The 14,191-nt window shown below is 43.1% G+C and overlaps 1 protein-coding gene across 1 annotated transcript; it reads left to right on the top strand.

The window, feature by feature from the left end:
* The first annotated feature begins 12,097 nt into the window (after positions 1–12,097).
* LOC124677005 lies at positions 12,098–12,546 on the top strand. Its single transcript, XM_047213016.1, has one exon. It carries the CDS (start codon positions 12,136–12,138, stop codon positions 12,544–12,546), a length of 411 nt encoding a protein of 136 aa, XP_047068972.1. The 5' UTR covers positions 12,098–12,135.
* Positions 12,547–14,191: the final 1,645 nt, after the last annotated feature.

Here is a 14,191-nt window from a genome sequence, read left to right as displayed (position 1 = left end):
TTATGCTAGTCAAGTGGGTTTTACTTATGTGATCTCCGGAGACTCCTTGTCCCACGTGTGTAAAGGTGACGAGTGTGTGCACCGTGTGGGTCTCTTAGGCTATATTTCACGAGAATACTTATTCACCGTTATGAATGGCATAGTGAAGTGCTTATTTATATCCCTTTATGATTGCAATGTGTTTTGTATCACAATTTATCCATGTGCTACTCTAGTGATGTTATTAAAGTAGTTTATTCCTCCTGCACGGTGTAATGGTGACGGTGTGTGCATCCGTGTTAGTACTTGGCGTAGGCTATGATTATGATCTCTTGTAGATTATGAAGTTAACTATTGCTATGATGGTATTGATGTGATCTATTCCTCCTACATAGTGTGAAGGTGACAGTGTGCATGCTATGTTAGTACTTGGTTTAGTTGTGTTGATCTGTCATGCACTCTAAGGTTATTTAAATATGAACATTGAATATTGTGGAGCTTGTTAACTCCGGCATTGAGGGTTCGTGTAATCCTACGCAATTAGTGGTGTTCATCATCCAACAAGAGAGTGTAGAGTATGCATTTATCTATTCTGTTATGTGATCAAAGTTGAGAGTGTCCACTAGTGAAAGTCTAATCCCTAGGCCTTGTTCCTAAATATCGCTATCGCTGCTTGTTTACTTGCTTTTACTTGCGTTACTACTGCTGCGTTACTATCGCTTGTTCATCGTCCCGGGCAAAGCACTTTTACGGTGCCGTTGCCATCGCTCATACTTATTTATACCACCCGTATTTCACTATCTCTTCGCCGAACTAGTGCACCTATTAGGTGTGTTGGGGACACAAGAGACTTCTTGCTTTGTGGTTGCGGGGTTGCATGAGAGGGATATCTTTGACCTCTTCCTCCCTGAGTTCGATAAACCTTGGGTGATCCACTTAAGGGAAACTTGCGGCTGTTCTACAAACCTCTGCTCTTGGAGGCCCAACACTGTCTACAAGAATAGAAGCTCCCGTAGACATCAACCGCCGAGGGGTAATTTTTTTTAACCAACTTACCATGATGTAGTCTGAATCTGATACTCCCTCAGATCCAAATTAATTGACTCAACTATCTGTAGATACGGAGGTATCTAGACAAAGCTGAGTCAACTGGAGTAGTTTTTTTTGTCTGTCCATAGCTAGTGTTCATGGTGCAAAAGGCTAAGAGTATCCACTATATGCATCAGTCTATCTCATACAGTAATTCAATATCACTGCCGAGGTCTGCCTTTTGTTTTTCTATTCATATGCAGACTGAAACTTTAGGGCCTTTACTCAAAAGGAAGATCAAAGCTGCGGCTGATCGGGCTGCCAGTATGTTGATGCCGCCCCCATCTTCTAAATGCCTCTACAAGCACAAGGCCACGCGCCCACTGGGTGGTGATCTTTTAATGAATATGGTATATTTTCTTAATCCACAAAACATGCCTTGATTTTTGTCTGTTTATTGTCGGTTTTTTCTAATGCTTGCCAAAAGTTTACAACAATAACAACAACAACCATGCCTTTCAGTCCCAAACAAGTTGGGGTAGGCTATAGTTGAAGCCCATAAGATCTCGAAGCCAAAAGTTTAGAAACACCAAATTCGTTTGCTTACAATCATCATACAGTAATGTTCATCTACTCTCCAGTTCCCCTAACCCAACAAAAAATGATGTTAACTACGATTTTTAGATTAAAAGAGCACCATTAGGCGCTGTTAATTACGATTTTGAGATTAAAATGTCATTTACAGTTGCTAATTACAATTTTGAGGCAAATGATTAGTTTAACCTTGATCTGTTCTGCTCTCCATTTTTCCCAACCGAAAAAATGTAACCATTCCATTCCTCTGAAATGGAACCATTCCATTCCATTCCACGCTGTTTCAGAACCGTACACACCCTTGCATTGTTGTGAACTGTTGTCCATACACAGCCATACCCTTCCACTTACATCCAAGCACTATATGCATCGGTCTGTCTCGCAGTCATTCAATATCACTGCTGAGATCTGTTCCCATTCTTATGCAGGCTGAAATCGCTGCGCCTTTACTCAAGTGGATGCAAAATGAGGTCGATGAGGTCTGCTGTGAGGACGATGGTGCCGGCACCATCATCCAAAAACCTCTACAAGCACGAGGCCATGGGCCAGTCGGGTGGTGACCTTTTAATGAATCTGGTATATTTTCTTAATCCACATACATGATTTTATTATTATCTCGTTTAATTACCGTTGGCTTTGCCTAATGCTTACCAAAAGTTCGAAACACTCGCGTTTGCTTACAATCATCATACACTAATTTTTCACTTTTCAGTCTGTCTCATCCAGTATATAAACTGTGGAGTTCCGTTGGCTTCTTTTGTAATCATTTGCATTGTTGTCAACTGTTGTCTATGCACAACCCTATTCTTCCACTTATATCCCGCAGTATTTGCATCAGTCCATCTCATAGATTTATTAAATATCAATGATGAGTTCTGTTGTTATTCATATGCAGGATGAAGCTTCTGTGCCTCTACTCAAATGGATAAAAAATGATCCTGATGAGGCTGCTGTGAAGACGATGGTGCCGCCACCATCTTCTGAAAACCTCCTCAAGCACAAGGCCACGGGCCAGCCGGGTGGTATCCTTTTCGATAGCAAGGTATATTTTCTTAATCCTCATACATGATTTGATTTGTCTCGTTTATTGTCGGCTTTGTCTAATTATGCTTACCAATAGTTCGAAACACACACAACCCTATTCTTCCACTTACATCCAGCACTATATGCATCGGTGTCTCATAGATTCATTTTATATATCACTCGCTGATGTCCGTTGCTCTTCAATTTTCATATGCGATCGAAACTGCTAAGCCTTCATTGGTCAAAAGGATTGCAAGCTCGCTGTCGATGAGGCATCCGCAGAGGCTGCCACCAAGTTACTCGTCAGCCCCACCTTCCGGATGCTTATATAAGCTCAAGTCCAAGGACCAGCCGGGCCGTAACCATCCAAGGGTTCGGGTATATTTTCTTAAGCCACATATACATGCCATGATTTATGTCTGATATTATCACCGGCTCTGTCTAATGCTTCTTGGAATTCGGAAACGCCAAATTAGCATGCTTATATTCATCATACACTAAATTTTGATCTGTTCGGTTTGTAACATAGTGTTATGCACTCGCTTGTCAACATTTGCATTGCTCTGAACTATGCACTTTACACAACCTAATTCTTCCACTTACATTCAGCGCTACGCACCGGTAGTACCTCCCATGTTTCCTTCACCATCCCGATGCCGAGCTTGCGGGAATATGGCGGGCCCATGTACATACCCCGCATATAACACCACCTATGGCTCTATCTACCTTTCTAATAACTCCTTCACAGAGTTACATGTATGTATTCTCAGTGGTTTAGCATGAATTGACATATAGTAAAGTCTTGTTTTTAGTCTTCCTGCTTCTTACTTTACTATCAATTTTCACCTGCAGACTGTACCTTGTGAACTTCGTCCAATGATTAACCGGATGTGTCCGCATGAAGGGTCTTTCACTATGCATGGCAATGGCAAATTGATGAACACCTACACGGTCTATGAGGTGTATGTCTACAAGACGCGAGGCCATCACATATTTGTATGGACATGATTGGAGAAAGTTTGCTTTTGACTACGGTCCGAAGAAGGGCGACGAGCCGAGGATCGAAACTCAAACGGGCGGATATACGTAGCTTGCTACGAGTTGGAGACACTTCCAAATATATAATATGTAACTTTTTTGTACTCATATCCTTTGATTACTTGCATTACGAGCGGTTGTTCTAAACCATTCTCTCTGTTCTAGCTTGCTGGGTTTAACATGATCAAAGCTGCCGATCCCCCGATGGAACGAGAGCGGATGTCACAAAGGGCACCCACACCAGAGCACCGGCACCGGCTTCCCACTCTCTCGCATCGGCACCGGTTCCCGTACCAGCACCGTTTATTGCATCTACCCAGCAGGCCCCTACATCGGCATTGGTTCCTGTAGAGGCCCCATATACTACACCCGCCCAACGAGGCTCCCGCATCGACATCGGTTCCTCTAGCTGCACCGTTCATCGCACTCGCCCAACGGTCTCTCGCATCGGCACCGGTTCCTCTAGAGGCACCGTTTATTGCACCTCGCCCAGCGAGTCTCCCGCATCGGCACCAGCTCGTGTACCAGCCCGAGCTCCCGCACCTGCCCCACGCGATCACCGAGGTCTCGGCTCATTGATGTGGCCACCCGTGTGGTGACCGGGACACATCCGAAGGCTATGTTCGTGAGTATATGATAGCATAACTCGCTCTTATCTTGATGTCTTCTCTACTCAAAGTCTCACATGGTTCGGTCTTCGATGCATTGGTGCCATTGACTAATTTTTGTTGGTATCTCTTGCTTTGAATCAGAAATTGCCTAAAAGTATCGCCAAGGATCTCAATCCTGGCCGAAGGGGCAAGATTTCCCTCGTCATGGAGAGTGAAGGTCTCACCGTGGAGGGACGGTACTCCGTCGAGTCCCACAGATGGCCGCTTGGCTGTTACTTCCAGGTGGAAAAAGTTCATTGACGGTGCCAAACTTCGCATTGGATCAAAGTTGAAGGTCAAGATCTTTCGATGCCGCTGTGACATGCTGGTCATCAAGTTTGCGGTTGTCTAGTTCTATTATCCCATGAGCCCTTAGCAAATGCATTTGTAGTTATACTTATATAAGGTTATCTTATCTGAACTGCTAATTAATTGTATGGGTGGTAAAACTCTGGCAAGCTTTTGCTCTCAGCTAGTATGATAACTAATGTTTGTGTTCATCTTAATTTGCATTTCCGTTTTAGAAAAAAACTTAATTTATATTTTGGCTGACCTGTTAGAGAACTATCAGATTGAATCCACAACATGATTCAAATAGATTCATTACACCAAGCCACATGTCTTGACCTTCCTATACACTAGTTCCATTAATAAGTGCAAGAAGACTTACCTGAGCTGCCTGAACCACGGCAGATTCGAATCCACCTTAGCTATCTAGCTAGAAATACAACCTTTGCAGAAAGAGGATTTGCAGTACGGGGAGGCTGACATTGGGGACCCATGAGCCAGCAGCGTCGTCAACGTTTTAAAGGCAGTAGGAGATCGAAACAAAAAAAAATAAGCCAAAAATCAGTTGGTAAACAAAATCCAAGAAATGAAACTTTTACCTTTCTGAGAGGATGACATGCGGGACCCATGAGGCAGCAGCATCCTCAACTATTCCAAGGCGGCAGTGGATCAAAATAAAAATAGGAAATAGCCAGAAATTAATTAGGGTCAAACATAAATCTATCAAAGGAAACCTTTATTGTTCATAGAGGATGACATGTGGGACCGACCTGCCACCTGCGTCGTCATGGTTTCAAAGGGGGCAGGGGATCAAAAGAAAAAGGCAAATAGCCTGAAATTAGGGGTAAAAAATAAATCCAACAAAGGAAACTTTTATTGTTCATAGATGATGACATGCGGGACCCATGAGCCAGCAGCTTCCTCAACGTTTCAAAGTCGGCATGAGATTGAAAGAAAAAGGCAAGTGACCAAATATCGGGAGCCAAAAATAATCCAAGAAAAGAAATTTTATTATACATAGAGGATGACATGCGGGTCCCATTTTGCGACAGCGGTCTCAACGTTTCCAAGGCGGCACAGGACCAAAAGAAAAATGAAGTAGCCAGAAATCAGGGGGTGAAAAAAATCCAAGAAAATAAAGATTTCAATTGGGCTGCATTTGGACATCTGGGCCTTCGAACTATCCTGCTGGGCCTTTTGACTCGTACAATTTCAGCCCACTCCAAAATAGGAAAGTTCGGATTTTTCTAAAAAAACAGGAAAGTCCTATGCTTCGCAAAAACACAAAACAAGGAGATTCAACATATAAGTTTGTTTATGTAAAAATAAAGATTTAATTTATCCGTTTGCAATAGCTCAGAGCGAAATACAATGTTCATTGTCTGCAAAATAATCAAGATATCACATGTTTCTTGTACGGGAAGGCTGACATCGGGGACCCATGAGCCAGCAGCGTCGTCAACGTTTTAAAGGCGGCAGGGGATGGAAAGAAAAAATAAACCAAAAATCTGTTGGTAAAAAATCCAAGAAAAGAAACATTTTCGTTCTGAGAGGATGACATGCGGGACCCATGAGGCAACCAACATCCTCGCGCGTTTATTGGTCATAGAGGTTGACATGTGGGACCCGTGAGCCAGCAGCGTCCTGAACGTTTTAAAGGCTGCAGGAGATCGAAAGAAAAAATAAGCCAAAAATCGTTTGGTCAACAAAATCCAAGAAAAGAAACATTTACCGTTCTGAGAGGATGACATGCGGGACCCATGAGGCAGCAGCATCCTCAACGATTCCAAGGCGGCAGGGGATCAAAGGAAAAAAAGGAAATATCCCGAAATTAATTAGGGGTTCAAAATAAATCCATCAAAGGAAACTTTTATTGTTCACAGAGGATGACATGTGGGACCGACCTGCCAACAACGTCCTCATCGTTTCAAATGGGGCAGGAGATCAAAAGAAAAAGGCAAATAGCCGGAAATTAGGGGTCAAAAATAACTCCAAGAAAGGAAACTTTTATTGTTCGTAGAGGATGACATGCGGGACCCATGAGCCAGCAGCTTACTCAACGTTTCAAAGGCGGCATGAGATCAAAAGAAAAAGGCAAGTGACAAAATATCAGGAGCCAAAGATAATCCAAGAAAAAACTTTATTGTACATAGAGGATGACATGCGGGTCCCAATTAGCAGCAGCGGTCTCAACGTTTCAAATGCGGCTTGAGAAATAAAGTTGATTGTACATAGAGGATGACATGCGGGTCCCATGAGTCAGCAGCTTACTCAACGTTTCCAAGGCGGCAGGGGATCAAAAGGAAAAGGAAATAGCCAAAAATCAGAGGGTGAAAAAAACCCAAGAAAATAAACTTTTATAGCACATAGAGGATGACATGCGGGTCCCATGAGCCAGCGGGGTCCTCAACGTTTCAAACGTGGCATGAGATCGAAAGAAAAAGGCAAGTGACCAAATATCGGGAGCCAAAAATAATTCAAGAAAAGAAACTTGATTGTACATAGAGGATGACATGCGGGTCCCATTTAGCGACGAGCGGTATCACCGTTTGAGAAGCGGCAGGGGATCGAAAGAAAAAGGCAAGTGACCAAATATGAGGTGCCAAAAAAATCCAAGAAAAGAAAGTTTTATAGTACATAGAGGATGACATGCGGGTCCCATGAGCCTCGCAGTGTCCTCAACGTGGCATGAGATCGAAAGAAAAATGCAAGTGACCAAATATCGGGAGCCAAAAATATTTCAAGAAAAGAAACTTGATTGTACATAGAGGATGACATGCGGGTCCCATTTAGCAAGCAGCGGTATCACCGTTTGAGAGGCTGCACGGGATCGAAAGAAAAAGGCAAGTGACCAAATATGAGGTTCCAAAAAAAATCCTAGAAAAGAAAGTTTTATAGTACATAGAGGATGACATGCGGGTCCCATTTAGCAAGCAACGGTCTCACCGTTTGAGAGGCGGCAGGGGATCGAAAGAAAAAGGTAAGTGACCAAATATGAGGTGCCAAAAAAATCCAAGAAAAGAAAGTTTTATAGTACATAGAGGATGACATGCGGGTCCCATTTAGCAGCAGCGGTATCACCGTTTGAGAGGCGGCCAGGGATCGAAAGACAAAGGCAAGTGACCAAATTTGAGGTGCCAAAAAAATCCAAGAAAAAAAGTTTTATAGTACATAGAGGATGACATGCGGGTCCCATTTAGCAGCAGCGGTATCACCGTTTGAGAGGCGGCAGGGGATCGAAAGAAAAAGGCAAGTGACCAAATTTGAGGTGCCAAAAAAAAACTCCAAGAAAAGAAAGTTGATTGCTCATAGAGGATGACATGCGGGTCCTAATTAGCGACAGCGGTCTCAACGTTTCCAAGGCGGCAAGGGATCAAAAGAAAAAGGAAGTAGCCGGAAATCGGGGGTCAAAAAATCCAAGAATAGAAAGAATTTTGGTTCATAGAGGATGACATGCGGGACCCATGATCCCGCATCGTAAACGGCTCGATCGGAGAGCGTTGAACGAGATGGCGCGATCGAGAAAAAAACAATGCCGTAGAGGCTGCCATCCGGGCCCTACATCCCTCGGCGGTGCGGATTTGCGTTGACTCGGCCGGCGAACCCGAGAATTCGAGATGCACCACGTCCCGGGCCACCATACGCAACGTTTTGGCCGTTTTCGTCGGGCTAGGTGACCTCAAAAACGAGAAAAAAAACGTTTTGACATGCACAACGGACAGACCCAAAATCGTCGGCCATGGTACACCAGCAACCACGGCGCGACTTCAACTTCGTCGGCCATGGCAACTTTTCTTGTAGTGTAGGAAAATATATTGATGTGCTTGTGTTGAACAACTCGGTGGCTTCTGCTGCTCTTAGATCTGCTCATGTGATGCCTCCCGGTGGAGTGTACATAGCAGTAGATCTAAACAACATGATCTGCTGCTATTTGTCCCTGCCAATTTTCTATGATCCAATATTGATAAGAACATATGCGTGTGCTTGATCTCTTTGTCCTGCATGTGATGCAAAGGCTGAGGCTAGATTTTTAGACAAGAACAGATACTAGTTGTAAATTTCCAAACTCTAGGATGAGCATAGCATAACACTTCTATGCTAGATCTGAGAGAAATACATCTCTCTTTTCTCCTAGATGAAAATCTAGTGGAAGGATATTTAGATTGGACAAATGTGTATCATCATTCTTCCTATTTCCCAAATGTGACTGTGCGAAAGCTTAAGAACAGATACTGCAAGATCTAGCTCATGCTTCTAGCTAGTTTCTACATGCTGAACTTTATAGTTTGGACTTCTGGGATGCTTGTCTTCTAGATTTTGATATAACCTACTTGTGGTAGCCTCCTCCTCCTCCTTGCTTCCTGATATTCTATTTGGCTCTTGAGAACAGATACTGCAAGATCTAGCTCATGCTTCTGGCTAGTTTCTACATGCTGAACTTTGTAGTTTGGACTTCTGGGATGCTTGTCTTCTAGATTTTGATATAACCTACTTGTGGTAGCCTCCTCCTCCTCCTTGCTTCCTGATATTCTATTTGGCTCTTATTTGTGTGGAACAAAATAGGATACTAGTGATGTGTTCTTGCTGTTCTAGCTACTGGAGCTGCTGGTGTGCTTTACATCAGGGAGAAAAGGATGATGCGACTGGAATGTGTGGTGTGCTGCTTCGGCTATTATACTTCTTTGGTGAAGCCCGAGCCAAATGATTTGACTGGGTTTTGATGCCCTTGCTTTTATAGTATTGGGCTACTGTCTGTGGTATCGACAGCTATGCCATGCAAGGTTGTGAGTGTGCTGCATGTGTGTGTTTTCTCCACCTAGTGCAAAAAAACAACTTGACTTTCTTTTCCCCCATATGCAAGTCACGACTGAAGTGGTGCTTATCCCTGTTTGAACATTTCTTTGTGTACTGCCAGGTGGAAATATACTTCCGTGGCCTGCTATTGGTATCTGACTATTATCTATAGACCTTTCTTCTTTATCTTAGTGGTTGGTACCATTATGTCAGCTAAACAAATTAAGTGTGACTTTCACGTTAATCAAGTTTCTGCTTAATTAATAGATGCTTTTAAGTATTATGATCATTTTGACTTTTCAATGTCAATCGTGATCTACATAAATACATTTGTGGGCATTATGGTTTCTAGCTAGATTAGAGGGAGATTAAAATAATTATCTTGTTGCCTAAAAATAAATGAAATCAAACAACTGTTGCCTTCATGTCCCTGGTTGCCCGAGATTTTGTTAGTGGTTGTCCTTGATAATGCCTCGTTGATGCCTTCGATGGAATAGTGATCAAAAAGCTTTGATTGTCCCTTGTTGCCTAAATCAGATTTACTCCCTCTGATCAACATTTGGTTATTACGACAAGTTCCTAATTTCCTATGGCTAGTCTCCAACATTTAGCATTGCCTCACCAAAGGTGAAGAAAACATTTTAACATTAACCACTATTATTTCTCTTGTATTTGTTTTGTTTCTTTTATTGCAGGGAAAAGAAGAATTAGAGGATTGAGAAGATCAAGATTTAGTTTTAGGAATTCTTTTTATTTCTATTTTGTATTCTTTGTAACTTGATTTCCTTTATGGAACTTGTAAATAATTGAATAATGATATTTATAATAAAGTTTAAATCGGTTATTCATTTGGAATTGTCAAATGTTTTTACTTTTACATATTGTATTTATATACTTGTGTAAATTTCAAATTGCAATTCAAATTCTTATTTGAATTTCTGTCTTTCATATTTGAATTTGAATTCAATTTGTTCCCCCCTAGAACACAATAACCCAACAAAGGTCGTGTCAAAATTTATCGCACTCGCCTCGATGACCTAAATCAATTCCACCGACGCGAGAGAAACCTCAATCTCTTTGTGTTTTAAATGAACGCGCGAAAATTCCCCGGATTTTCTGTGCATGAATGCAATGCACACATGTGTATTCTCTCTATTTTGTAGCCTCTAAATCTGGGATGTTACAAGATCCTATTCGACTGGCAAGGCCATGTATACCTCCACAATGGTTGGCAGGAGTTCGCACGCGCCCACAACCTAGACGTTTGTTGTGTTCTAAACTTCATGTTCGAAGGTACTGTCGAGATTTGCGTCGATTGGATGATCTACCGCATGCAATACCACAAAAGCGACGACTGCGACTGCGGCGATGCCCAGAAGCCTCTAGTTTAGGTTTGAGGACGACAGCGAAGGTGTTCGACGATAGTCGCTATGTTTTACTTTATTTTCTTCTATATAAGCGATTGAATCATGAATAAAATATTAACATTTCGTTAAAAAATATTTGGGACCGCCCTTGGAGGACAAACAGACATACCAGAAACGATGCCACTAAACGGTCCCTTCTTCAGCTGAGGACACCAATGGAGATGATGTTGCTCCGCGAAAGAAAGAAACAGTTCCTTATGGGGCGGAGCCACTTTTTAACACGCAGACGCAACGATGGATCTTGGCTCCCGTGGTTTTCTCGGCAGTCAGTCAGTCAATCAGTCTTGGGATCCTTCCTGTCTTCTCCCAATTTCCTTTGTTTGAATCCTTCAAGAACACATGAAAGATTATGGAAACACTAGCACTGCCATGACGCAGCGGTAAGCGCGCTGTGCTCCGCCTGGCTGCACGAATAAACATTTGTTACTTTGTCGGGCCAGTTGCATCGCTACAGTGGAGCAGCTCGGTTTCAACGGTTGGTAAACAAAGTGAAAACTACACGAAAGCAACCCAACAAAGCTAGCAAAGCCCATCTGCACTCTCCCTCTCCCTCTCTCCTGCTCGTGGTGTGGTGTGTAGGCTGTCCCTGCAGCAGCAGCTACAGCTGCTGTCTGCTCCGGAGGAGCCCCAGCAGCACCACTGCCTGCTGCCTACTCGTTCATTCATTCATTCAGGAATCATCGAGCTTTCCACAAACTTCGATACTACAGCCTTCCTCCTCCGCTTGATTTGCTACTCTTCTGTCAATCGATAGTTACAGTACTAGCAAGACCTTGCTTGCTTTCCTCTGGGACTGGGAGAAGTACTCCACTAATCGGTTGCAGGACGCATCTTGAACCAGATGCTACTTTGATGATGATGATGCGAGGTCAGCTCTCAGCCCCATCCTTCCTCCTCCCTGTATTAGATTTTGGATGATAACTCCTTGTTCCCTGAGTAAGTTACTGGTTTCCTAGCATCTCCTGGGGGTGTTCTACTGGAGTATCCCAATCTGAGATTTGAAATGGGGATATTTCTATGCACAGCTATAGATCTCATTACAACACTGCTAAGATAATGTTTATGTATCTTTTGGTACAGCAAGATACTGATTAAATCCATTCCACCCAATTAAATTGTAAATTGCTGGTCATTCATTTTTCTTGCAGATTTGTAGCCTGCTCCCACCAAGGTTTTAGCAGCCAGAAACCTTTGCTTAGAACAAGTAACCAGAGAACACAAACAGATTCAGCTGCATCTGGCAGTGAAGCATCTAGTTTGTGCCCATAATTTCCCAACACAGCTCCAGATACGACAGCTACTGGGTTGGATCAATGGGCAGGGGAAGAGGCAGAGGGAGGAAGATCATCCCAAACAGCAGGAGCCACGAAGACTACAAGGGGAGCGGCAGCGAAGAGGTCGCGCCTGCCAGGAAGAGGAGAGGGAGGCCCCAAAAGCAGAAAGTCGATCCAGCACAAGTCAAGAATTTGGTAGAGGGTGTCTTAAATGGCAATGCAGACTATCAGCAAGTGGAAGGAGACGATGCAAAGCTCGAGGAAAATGGGAGCAAGAGGAACAGGGTGCCCCAAGAAGAGGGCTCTGACCATCATGACCTGGAAGAGAACAGCTCAAGCACCACCCGGTCTAGCAACGATGAGTCAGCAACTAGGTCAAGTGGGGGGTTCCGGCTCAACGGGAGCCGACGGAAGAGCACTCCGAGGCGGGCGGCGGAAGCAGGCCTGTAGTTAGCAGGTTCTTGGGTTATTATCAGTTATAGACAGCTAGATGCTCTTTAATTTTGTCAACTTCATATTTTTAGCTTTCTTTCCTGTCATTCTTATGAATGTAAACATTATATGCTGATTTCAGACCATGCAAGTTTTGCTTATGGTGATAAGGAGTATGTGAGCCACTCTAAATCCACAGTTGGCTCTTCTTGGCTGACCAGTGAGTACTGTCTCACATCACAGCTCACCAGTTGATGGTGATCTGAGATCTTGCAAGTCCACATTGTGTATTTACCTTTGCAATTCCATCGTCACGAGTATTGGGAAGTACTATATCTTATGAAAAGGCCCTTTTGATCTCGGATGCATTTGTTGTTTATCCAAAAAAAAAACAATTTTGACAGTGTTACAAAAATATGATTTTTTTCCTCATGTATATCTCCATGTTCTATGTGCCCACGTAATGTTTCTCTGAAAACCGCCATTTTTTGTACCCTTTGTAAAAATACAAAAAAATGCCTTGACAAATTCCTTATTTTAGTTCTGAATTTTGCCTTATTTGCATATGCTGCACAAAAAGTCGATTTGTGCTGAAACAACTTTGTGAGCATGTAGGATGTTCAGATATACACGAGACATTTTGTTTTGGATTTTTTGCCATTTTCAAATATGTTTACATGTTATGGTGTCAAGGAAATTGTAAGCAGGTATTGATCCATGAGCTCGCTGATTCATCACTGATGACATCGGCAAAGAATGCGACACCATTAGCTATCATATACAGTGCAACACAAGATTATTGTGCCATCTGAACCAACTCGGCACAGGTGCAACCAGCAGCATAAACGATCCAGACATCATGATATCCTTTCCACAGGCAGAGGTGTGGCCATTATCTCTCTGCCTGATGGACTTTACGCTTTCATTTGAAGTGCAAATTAAATTGCAGCGCACCATGCCCAGATTTGGCAAGTACCATGGGCCTGAAGCTCACCCGGACCGTCCAGAGACCAAGACTGGATGAGAATTCCAGGGTGGGTGCTCCGGCAAGCTGTAGTGCTTGCGCCCTACTCTACAACAGGGGAGAAAAGATGGATCAAGATCTCGACATGCTACATTATTATTATTACAGATAATCTAGTGGAAAGAAGATCTGCTTAATTCAGCTGGGTGCTGCAGCGATCTGAGTGAAGGTTCCACTTTCTGCCTCCCCTAGATTGCCTGGCAATGGGATTATGGGAGGAGAATCGTATCCGCTGTCGAGTGGCGCATAAACTCGAGAGACCGGGAATATGATGCCTTCTGTTGGTTGACTGTCCCTTTGATAATTGGGCCGTTTCATGTGTACTTCATCCAATTCTCATGTGTTTGGACTTTGTACAGTAATCTCCAAATCCCACCTTTCTAAACACATAACAACTGAAAGTACACCTGAGCCACCAAACAATATGGCAACTTGCATCCAACATGTCTGAGATGGATCATCAATTCATCATCATGCAATCCATCACACAAAAGGTTTCCTCCACGGCTGCTCACTGGGTGGCATCACTATGTAATAAAGCAGCTGGGCATCATGATTTCCATGCTTTTCTGTTTGATTGTTGCGTCTCCTGAAACATTCTATAAAGAGAGCGCCCTGCTGACCACATTATAGCACAAG

This window comes from Lolium rigidum, chromosome 1, assembly GCF_022539505.1.
Source record: "Lolium rigidum isolate FL_2022 chromosome 1, APGP_CSIRO_Lrig_0.1, whole genome shotgun sequence".
In the NCBI taxonomy this organism is placed as follows: domain Eukaryota; kingdom Viridiplantae; phylum Streptophyta; class Magnoliopsida; order Poales; family Poaceae; genus Lolium; species Lolium rigidum.
Note: the sequence above shows the minus strand (reverse complement) of the source record. Positions and strands in the feature narration are given on the sequence as shown.

Coding starts and splice junctions, on each gene's coding strand:
- LOC124677005 (XM_047213016.1), top strand. CDS start 12,136: ATGGGCAGGGGAAGAGGCAGAGGGAGGAAGATCATCCCAAACAGCAGG.